Source organism: Serinus canaria, chromosome 5, assembly GCF_022539315.1.
Source record: "Serinus canaria isolate serCan28SL12 chromosome 5, serCan2020, whole genome shotgun sequence".
NCBI lineage: Eukaryota > Metazoa > Chordata > Aves > Passeriformes > Fringillidae > Serinus > Serinus canaria.
The window spans coordinates 28,460,318-28,471,275 of NC_066319.1; the positions used below are offsets into that span (position 1 = coordinate 28,460,318).

The following is a 10,958-nucleotide window of genomic DNA, read 5'->3' on the forward strand; positions in this document are numbered from 1 at the left end:
AACTGGGAAAGTAAAGGGAGTCCAAGAGCAGTTACTGCCATTGAAAGAATGTCCTGACTCTATGAAGCAGAACATCCCTGGCTCTACAGAGCACCTAACAAGGTAAGGCCCACAGAAGACAGCTTTGACTTTCAAACTTGGGGATATGATTCCTGCTCTTAAAAATTCTCTCTGCAATTATACAATAACAAAGAAGGAAAGACAGCCAGCCCATAGACACAAACAAAGTGAGGGGAATGCTAGTGTAGCAACCCTTATAAAAAAAGCATTGCAAAATTCTTCAATGTTCACCCCCTTTATGGAAAGCATGAGACATGTCAGGTAGCATAGCCACCAGCAACCACTGAAATACCTTATTCCACCACGAGGTATTACCTATCCAGATAAGCAGCGTCACTTGGCCATCACTTCAGGTTTTTACCTACAAAGCTGAAGGATAGCACCTCTAGAATAACCTGAGGCCTTCAGGAACAGCAGCCAGAAGCACCATTCTCTCACAGTCAAAAACTAAACCCCCGGACATCTACATGTGCAGTGCATTTAAGAAATCCTATCCCATCAAGCACTTTCAGAAGTTATGTTAAAACTCTAGTCAGACAGATTTCTGCATTTAGCTTCATTTCCAGGAATATTTCAGATGCATTGCAGCTAATTGAGGGCAAATAACACCACCACTGAGCATCCAATTGGCTACAGTTTACTACAACAGCAGGAAGATATGGCAGCACTTACACCCAATCCCTTACCTGACAGGACTCCAAAGTCTTGGCTGCAGATACTGGTATTGTTTTTAATTTTAAAAGGTGGATCAAGTTCTTCTAGATTTACATATTTTGAGGTTAAGACACAGAAAGGAAAATAAGTCAAGCTAATCTCTAGAACTGTGGAGCAAAAAAAATATTGCCTTAACACCCCTGTTCATTTTACACATACCAGTCTCAGAGATTTCTAAGTTAAAAGTAATTTGTTTCCACTAAGCCTGAGATGCACACACATTAAAGCTCACATTTCCCTACAAGTTTGGAGTTGATAATACTCTAGTGTTCTGGATGCATACACATTTTTAAAATTCATTTTGCACACAGCTTATCTACTTCTGCAACACTTGCCTGCTTACTTTTAAGGGCAAAGGAATAAGCCAAATGCAAAACTCCAGGCAGAAGCCAACAACGGTTACCACCATTCTGTATGGTAACTAAACCCAAATCAGAAGCAGCTTGTTGGCTCACACAGAAACCCCTTTATCTGGCTAGTATCCACAAACTCCAACTCATTTAATATCCTTCACTTGGAAATTATACTCAAGAGCTTCTGGCTTTTTAGTTCTTAACTTGCACCTAGTTCCACCATGTATTTGTTTAAGCCCAAGTGTAGAATGCATATAAATCTGCTTCAAAGAAATGGGAAGGGAAGTGGTTTGATGTACTAGCTAGAGTAGGTTCTTTAATCTTCATGCTACTCAAGGTAGTCTATGCTGCAACAAAAGATTACCATACTACATGTTTCTTACTAGCATGTATATGGTATACACAGAAGCAAGATCTAGAGATAGTGTACATCTGGACATTAAAGGATACCACTACCTCTACCAGGTGTTTCCACCTAAGGATGCTTCCTTATCTATTTGATTCCTGACGCACTCCCCCTCCATACCATATGTGGTCACACTGCTTCTTGTGCAACCCACAATAGCCAGAGAATCTGAAATAGTTACCTTTACATTAAGGCTGTATTGGATTGTTTTAATTTGTTGGAGCATCAAACCCTAAAGTATTAGCATTACAGCTGAAGGATCATGTGATCTTCTATTTTGGGTTCTCTATATAACCAAAGAAAAAGTTGCTAATCAACTATTCTGGACTCCATGAAATTATAGAACAAGCAGGGTTCCATGCATCACAGGCCTACATATAGCAGCTAAGTTAGTGGACTTTGCTCATCAAAAGGCACAATATGGCTTCCCTGTGCAATTCAAATGATAATTCTCAGTCATGAAACAGGGAAGAGAGCAGGGATGGACAACATTTTCTACATTCCTTCTAGTCTGTGACCCAAGCAATGGTAACGGAGGACTGATGGCCAAGAGAAACTCTGAAACAGAATCTGCCCACTAAGTGTTTGGAACCTCTCCTCCCTATTTGAGGATCAGCACTTCCCTCTGGATATGATTCCAACTATCATTAACTGGACCAGTGGCCAAGAAAAACCTTAGAAAAACAAGTTATTTCATCTGTCCTACTTCCCCATCTTTCTTATTCCAACACACTTTCCCTTCCCCTTACTATAATTCTTTCTATCAGAAGCTCTCCCATGAGAAAAGCCCTCACTTTTTGCAGCCCCTCAACCCCATCTTTAATCAACATCTCAGTAGCACAGAAAGAGCACGCTTCTTCCACTCTGAATAGGGTAAAATTACATTATTTTAGTTTGTCACAAGACTCAGAATAGAGAAAAATTCTATTCGGCCAAGGCTCTAATAGCAGTGAATCAAATTTAACTTCAGACCGACAAGGGCTGCCACATAGCCCCCAGAGCCAATCTCAACAGATTGATAGAACAGAATTTCAATAGTCTATGCCTTGCAGAGAAGGAATGTTGCACAAAGTCTGCTTCCTTCCTCTTAGCCACTTCAAGTGTACGGGGCAAAGTGACCCAGTTTGCAGAATCCTGACAGATGTTCTGGGTCTATACTCAAGCAGTGAGCAGTATGGTCCTCTGCAGCAGTTACTCAGGTACAGTGCCCTGCTCACATCCATTCATTTACTTCATCCAGAGGCAACAGAACTCCAGTGCCAGCCCAAGAGGGGAGTCCAGGTGCCCATGGCAGAGCAAGTTATCTGCCTACACACACCAGTTTCTGTATGACTTCCTCCACCTGCATGAAGACTCTGCCAGCAGCACTGGTGGGTTGCTTGTCTAGGCTTTGCTGCCAGACTCTACTTGCCAAAACCCTGAGCCAACCTTTAATGATGCAGCCTCTGTTACTATAGTAACTGCTGTTATTTTCCTATCTCTAGTCTCCAGGCGCAGACCTTGGGGGGAAGTACTTAAGTTTGTTCTCATTTCACACCTACCACTCACTTGCCTGCTGCACAGCTACGTGCCACTCCAAATGAAAACCTTTGTCGGTAGGCCCTCAAAAGCAGCTGGCCCAGCCACAAGCCAGCAGGAGGCAAAAATGCACAAACCCAACATGCAGGCATATCCTTCTGAGCAGTCTATAGCTGGGAGACCACCAGTGAAGAGTTTGACAGTCCAGGCAGCTGGAGGCTTATGAGGCCTTCCAGGCCACCACTCCAAGGACACACTCAGAACAGAAACGTCTGACAGTCACAGACTGGGTCAGGTTGGGAGGAACCACAGTGGCTCATCTGGTCCCACCTCCCTGCTCAAGCAGGGTCATCTTAGAGCACATGGCACAGGACTGCATCCACATGGTTCTTGAATATCTCCAGTGAGGGAGGCAAGACCACCAAGGGTGGTCCTTCCACCAAGGGTGTTATTCCAGGCTGCTGCTGATGCCTTGACATCATCCAGTCAGTCTCCAGAGTACCCTGGAAGTGCAACACAGACTAAAGAGACAATCCCTCCATAAACCAAAGCTGGTTTGCTCCATCATCACCTGCGACACTGTAGGACTGCACTTTCAACATTAAGGCCTTCTACTCAGACAGCACAGGCTTCCCTTGGAGCAGCTCTTGTAGAAAACCATAACTATCATATTTGTCACCTCAAGTTTTTAAGAAATAGCATTGGTGAGAGGGCAGGCCTACTGTATGAAGCAATGTTTTCCTCACCAAACAAGCAGATGACTCTTTTCTAAAACCCATGAATATTGTTAACATTATCTATATTGTTACTGCAGCATCCCACAAGAGCCTAAGTTGCATCAGGAACCTACTTTAATAAAGAGAAAAAGCATTCAGGATATGAGGCATGAGGCTGGTTTCAAGGTAAGGCCTTATCCTGGGAAAGCTGCTCTCAGGCTGAAGAGATGCTGATAGCCTGTATGAGGCCATATACAAAGAAGTCTTTTGTATGGTGGGTGGTTTTCACTGTCCTGAATAAAACTTTACACCCTGGTGTGACTAGCTATGCTTTCCTGTTGTTACTCTCCTAAAGCTACAATGCTCCTCCCCTCAACAACAACAACAACAAAAAAGAGCGCAGAGTTGCACTCCTAGTCAGGGTTTTGGTGCCAGAATACAGAATACTTCTTCCTCATACCTACAAGCAGTAAAATCATCACACACAGAGAGCTTCACGTGGTTCACATACAAGCTGCTGAAAACAAGTTGTGACTGCTCATGTGAGCCAGTCAGAAGAGGCAGCCAGTTACGTACTACTTCCATCTCATCCTGGTAGTTTCTCTGCATAAGCAAACATCTTATACTGACCTCCCACCTTATCCAGAAAGCTCCAGCATGGAATAGATTCACCCACATCAATGGCAGCCTTCTCTGTTATAGCAAGAACTACACAAAAAAAGAGCTTCTCACAAAAGAACACAGGAAGCTTACAGTCCCATCACTGCAATGACAGTACTTTAAGCTTGTAAAGCTTCATAGTTCAAGCCACAACAGCTGCTACTCTGCCAGAATATCACTTGAGGACCAAAGCAGTGAACTACTCCCACTGCACACCAAGCTCAGCTCAAGGTCTGCTGTGACACCAAGTCCCTGGATGGTGCATCAGTACCAGAGACATCGTGGCAGCTGCCAGGGGACTCTGACAGGAAGCCACCACACTGTCACACAGGATGCTTAAGTATGACAGTCAGCACAGCAGCCTTCAGGGATCAGCTTCAGTTCCACCTGTATTGCTTCCATGTTTAGCTTTTCATGTTAGCATAAAGCTTATTGTGTAACACTTAACTGCACTGTCAGATGTGCCAGCACCAGAAGAACTGAGATTCACCAGCCAAGTGAGAGACAAATGGGGTTTTGTTTGTTTGGGGTTTTTTTGACATAGTAATGTCGCAATTAGTTTGAGATGGCAGGATAAGAACATCTAAGATATTTAAATAGCAGTATTAATATTTTAGAGCTACTACACTACTGAAATGAGTTTACAGTCATCTTACCAATTGCTTCAGGCCATCTGGAAATGAAAGAAGCCAAGAGAGCATCTGCTCTGCACTGTGAAGATTACCTTAGCACACTAGAGCTAGAAACTAGAAAACTAGTCCAAGAGGTTATCATTGTAGGTGTTCCACCCGCTACAGAGCTTGCTGCCACCACCAGCAAAAATACACGAGCAGCTTCTTTTTCTCTACCTAATCCTTTGCTGGCCAGAATTCTTTCATTACCAGCACAACTCTTTAACATGAGTTGAATATTCTCGTAGCTAACTCTGAAGCTCAGGCAGTTAAAACACCAACTCTAAGACTACAAAAAGCAAGTAAAATCCTACAGTATTTTTCTGTTTAAAACAGGGCCTTCTGTTCCAATAGGAACATAATGTTTTAATACTTCTCTACACAAGAATTAATCCTGTTCTTCAACACTTGCATAGTGTTTAAAAAACACAAGTCAGAGCAGTTTCTTAAGTACATAAGCGAGTTCAGCTATCATTAAAGGTCTAAACGAAGCAAGGAGAAGGAGAAACAAGCAATATAGTTCCATATATAATTAGTTTCCACCTGGGTAAAAAACATCCCTCACCCAACCAAAACAAGATATCTGTTTGCCACAGAGTAACAAATCTTTCCTATCTCTTTTCCAAAGATTTGCCTTTGGGTACTTGTTTCTTCATTAAATGAATCTCTCCAACGGTAAAGAAATCTAAAAGCATTAAAGTGCTTCAGTCACTAGTTACTAGCGTAGACCTTTGCAATGCAGAATGGTGATTAAGCTCAAACAATAAACAAAATTCAGTCATTAAAAACCTATCCTAACATTAATGCTTCTGTTCTAGACCTCCTGTGTATGAAGCCCTCTCCCTTATATTCTTATTACACAGGCTTTCATAATTTCTTCCCACCATAAAGAACACAGACTCCCTAATTTTCATATGCGTAAAGACCCCTGCTCTGTGGAACCCTTCCTGTGGGGCTGCAGTGAATGCTGAGCAGAACATACTCCTTGTGCCACTCCTGCATAAGCTGCAATGCTGCTGCCTCCTACCAGAGGGGACAACACAGCTGCAGGAGCCTTTTCAGCACTTTTTACCAAGACTCTTTATTTGGTGTTCTAGCTAGTAGCCAACTGCAGCAGGAAATTCCCAATGCTCTGTGGCACTCCAGTTTATGCACTGGAATCTGTTGGTAGCATCACAATTTTGCTATTTACTACCTTTTTAACAGCACTGAGCTGTAAGGTCCTTCCCCAATGAGCATGCCTTCCAGGGGAGGATATGATACATTTCCATGCAGGAAATAGGAAGAACGTTATAGTGACTACCCTATCTCTTCCTATCATCTTTTAGTCCTCTGAAGTCACTGGAGGGGTGCAGGTCCCCAGTCGTCCAGAAATCCAAGCCCATTCGTAAGGTATCTTTTGACTGCTGCAGTCACATTGTGTGCCTTCAAGCATCCACCATTTCTCTGTGCTAGTATTTGTAATTACTGCCGCCAACAGTTCTCTGCCATACATGAAGTTCATAATGGTCAAGAGTTATACTCAGAAAGCAGAGGGCCAACACAGATCTCTCCGTGAACTAGAAAAAACAAAGGTCACATTAAATTGTCCAGAGGGAAGAAAGTGAAGCTTTGTGGCACAATCTATTTAATCTGCTATGAAAGAATACTGCTTAAATGCACCACACAGTAGGAGATGCAAGAGGCAGCCTGGTGAAGCTCCCCATCTATCGCTTTGGGTTCAAGGAGAGGGGAAACAGCAAGACCTGGCTTGTCCCACACCCCAGATCTCATGCCAGCAGAGAGAAAGAGGCTCACGGGAAGATAATATGAATAGAAAATAAAGCCTGATTATATTTTTCCAGAAGGTAGCATCCCTCAGACATCTTTCAAGTATAGTCCCACGATGCTCTTTTGAGCTACAAAAGTAGAAGTGACCAGCTGATTGCGTAACACAGCAGAAGCTTTACTAGAGTCTGTCAAGTGAGGAAACAAGTCACACAGCAGCCTGGGGCTGCCAAGTTATTTCTAGGACATGATATTAGACTTCCTATGGGACTTCACTTGGGACAGTTGTTAGTAACTGTCATTGGGCAACAGCATTCATGCAAGAGCCAGATGTTTCCTACAAGTCACTGACACCAAGCCTAAGGAATTCATATCACTGCTGATAGTTTCACTATAACAAGAAACAGCAAGCTTCATACATCTTTTGAGAGCCAGAAGTTCCTCAATAGACCTGTAGGTACTAGCTGCACTTTTAATTTACCTTGGTATTCAAGTAATTATCCTGAACTCACTTAATGTGAAAGTTTAATCCCTTATTGGCACAAGAGATGTAGATACACCTATTTCTCTTCGATATCTCTAGTTTTTCAACATTTTCTGCAAATAGTAGTAGCCATTTTCTTCCGTTTATGTATTTAGTAACAGTACTGGCTGCCTATCTTAGAACACTACAGTAACGGGAGAAATGCAAGGAGGAAGATCTAGAACTTGATCCAAGCATTATTGCTGGTCATTTGAATTCACTGAGTAGGACTAAAAATTGTTGTTCACCTTTAAAAGAATTTCAGCTTGCAAATATCATAGCTCTAGCACTTACCGTAAGAAAAGAGTGCAAAAGAGCAGATATCACACTTAGCACTTGAACACCTACAAGATCAGATCCCCAGAACTGCAACACTGACACCTGGCCAGAGAGAGCTTCCTGACAGGAATACACTCTTGATTGCAAGTCCACATGAGAAATACATATTGGTGTAACCTGGTACTCATTATTTAAGAAATTAATAATAAAGTATTTTTGTTTTTATTGGAGCCTAAAGTATGCCACATTTAAACTAATGACAACTTTATTGGCAGTGTCTAATGGCTGCAAGAGATGAAAGTCAGGGGCTTATACCAATCAACCTGGTTGCAAGCAAACAAACCAAACTCCTCACCTTCATATGACACTTTGAGGGGCCAAAAGACAGATTTCATGAGTAAGATATCCTGGAAATATACAGCTTTCCATTTAAGAGCTCATAAGTTAAAACACGAAGTTAAAACTTTAAGGCATATCTTCCAACAGAACTACAGATGTTAGTGTTCACAGCTGATATTCTTCTCAGTCATGAAGGAAGAAATAGCAAAGTCAGTTTACTTACTTCAAGAAAAAAGTAAATCAGTAGTCCTTTGTATCTGGTTTCCCATTCCCCTGAAGTAGCTCCCACTCCAAGACAACACAGCACAGGGAGCAATTAAACTACCTTGTAAAGTACAGTACAAAAATGGTATATATGAAAACTGTTTGGTATACAGGCTCATTGTACAAACATGCACTACCATCAGGATTTTTTAATTTTTTTCAATTGCACTTCATTAAAGCAGTTAGATACTTGTGCTGATGAAGACCCTAGTCATCCATCCTTACTTATCAGCTTTAAATTTCCTCTCTATTTGAAACCACTTTGATTTTGAGGTTTATGCTTGATATCAGGTAATAAAGATATATGCATAACCCCCCTGTGTTTTCTGATCTTTTAAAGCAGGTCTCAGTAATTTACGGCACACACCAGTTCTGACTTAGAACTAGTGAGATCAGAACTAACAGTTGCTGTTACACATCTGGCCATAAAAGAGGCTACACAGCACAGCTGAACACAACAACATCAGCGCAGCCAGTAGTATGCTTTCCATAGCTCTGAGAAGCATTTAATAGCCTTCATGGCCAAACAACACTTCCATTAGGAAAAAAAAAGAACATTTCACTGAAGTCCCTTGTTGTTATACTTTGGCCAAATAGGGATTTCAAATACTCCTAGTCTTGCCTAACTATGGTCTAAGTTAATTAGGTACTACACTTCAAGCATTTTAGATGGCTGGGTCAAAAATGCACATGGCCAATGCATCCAACACGCCTGCAGAGTGGCAAGTTTATTCCACTTACCCAGAGCTATGCAGCATCATTGGCTGAAGAACAGCTACTGTTTTGCAGCTTTATGAAAACTTTTGAAAACTCTCACACTACTCCGTAGTGGTGCTGCAGTGCTAACACTCACTCACTGGGAGAACCATATTTAGAAAAATGTTGGGTTCTCCCCCAGAGCAATATAACAGTTTGGTAAGTGAAATGAACAGCCCCAGTAAGAGTCAGGCATTGTCAGATTAAAAAAAAAAACAAACAGAGCTAGACTCCTACAGGGAGAAACCTGGTCTGAAGGGATTTAGCTTTATTGGAAGGATTCATTTAATCCCTGCTTGGGAACATAAAAAAAGAAAAGTCCTAAAGCTATGTGCTGGAAACAGGAGTTATATTGAATGCAAGTCGAGCAATATAAAAACACAGCCTGCCAACCTCCCCCCTCCCGTGTTTTTCTGCAATAAATACCAAGTTAATAACCGGTGTATGAACTTCTTGCATGCAGCCGATACCCGGCTTTTAATAAGCGACCGGGTGAGGCCCTGGCGAGGGTCTGTGCCCCCGGGGGCGCGGGGCCGGGGGCGCTGCCCGGCGGCCGGGCTCCACCTGAGGCGCTGACAGGGCGCGGGGGCGGCGGGCCGGGGCAGGGCGCTGCAACCTGCCGCGCCGGGGCGGCAGCTCACTTACCCGGGGCCCCGTGGCTCGGTGGCTGCAACCCGGCGGCAGATGCACCAGCAGCAGCGCCAGCAGGAACGGGCGAGCCCCCGCTCTGCGCCAGGCCCGCGGCATCATCGTCCCTCGGGGCAGCGCGGCTCTGCGGCCACCAGAGGCGGCTCTCCCGGGCGGTACGGCGACGCCGGTCCCACGCCAGCAGGTTCCCCGCCTCGGCCATGGGGATGCCCGTTATAAAGCCGCGGCGGGGCGGGGCCGGCCGGCACTGACCGCGCCGTACGCCTATCGCCGTGCGGCCGCCGCCAATGGCGGGGCCGCGCCGCCTCTCGCCCGGCCCCTCGCCACCGGGCGGGCGGCGGAGGGCGCGGGGCGGGCGGTGTCCCTGTGCCCGCGGCAGCTGGAGACCTCGGTGGCACCTGGAGTCCTCGGTGGCACCTGGAGCCCGCGGCGGCCGGGCGTGTGTGCGGCTGCCGGGCAGCCCCGGCGGGCCACGGGATGCGGCCGGCACTGCCCGCGGGGCTGCCGGGCTGCGCGGCCCGCCCCAAAGCCATACAGGGCATAGCCAGCCCCAGCCCCGAGCGGGGGCAGTGACAGCTGAGCCGTGCAGGCGGGCCGGGCTAGCGAGCAAGTAAATTGGGCATAGGAAACCACCTCATGGTCACAAACCGTGTTCATTTGGTCCTGGCTCTGGGGCCAAGGCTGCTACAGGAGCAAGCTTGTGTCTCTGGGAGAGCAGATCCTCGTGTCACCTACGTGCCGAGGCATGGCCGAGCCACAGCCACAGAGTGCCTCTCCCTGAAGATTTTCCTCTCTGTTCCCAGCTGCACAAGTAGCCCCAGAGCCCACTGCTTTGCCCTGCAAATCCTTCAGATCTCATGCAGGTGATGCGTTCGGGGTCTTTGGTAATACATGCCTTGCACCTGGGAAAATATCCCAAGTCCAAGTTTGGTACCTCTTGAGATGACAAATCCCATAGAGACTTCATGTGGGTCCCAGTTCGTCCAAGCACCAGGCACTCGGTAATGGGAAGTTTGGGTAGAAAGCATCATCATACAATGAGCAAGTTAGCGCAGCTGTGGAGCAGAAGGAAGATAAGAGGGGAAAATGGAGATACATCTACCAGCAAGGCTCAGTATCTACAGGCATGTCTAAAGAGGGAGCAGTACCATGGCATTGCAATGGCAGCAAGCTGTAGAACCTGAGCATTGGAGGCAGCGAGTAATGCCAAACCCTCTACCTGATAGAGGGACTGAGCAGTGGAGATATCTTGTGAGCTATACTGGCTTGCATTTACATCAAGTC

General features: G+C 45.1%; 1 protein-coding gene across 3 annotated transcripts in view; it reads right to left on the reverse strand.

Moving 5' to 3' along the window:
• Positions 1-9,852, reverse strand: part of SMOC1 (SPARC related modular calcium binding 1) — a 129,767-nt gene extending 119,915 nt beyond the window's left edge. For all 3 annotated transcript variants that reach the window (XM_050975181.1, XM_050975180.1, XM_050975179.1), the window contains exon 1: positions 9,672-9,852. In XM_050975181.1, coding sequence (XP_050831138.1) covers positions 9,672-9,776 — 105 coding nt within the window. In that variant the 5' untranslated portion in view covers positions 9,777-9,852. The remainder of the gene's footprint in view (positions 1-9,671) is intronic.
• Positions 9,853-10,958: the final 1,106 nt, after the last annotated feature.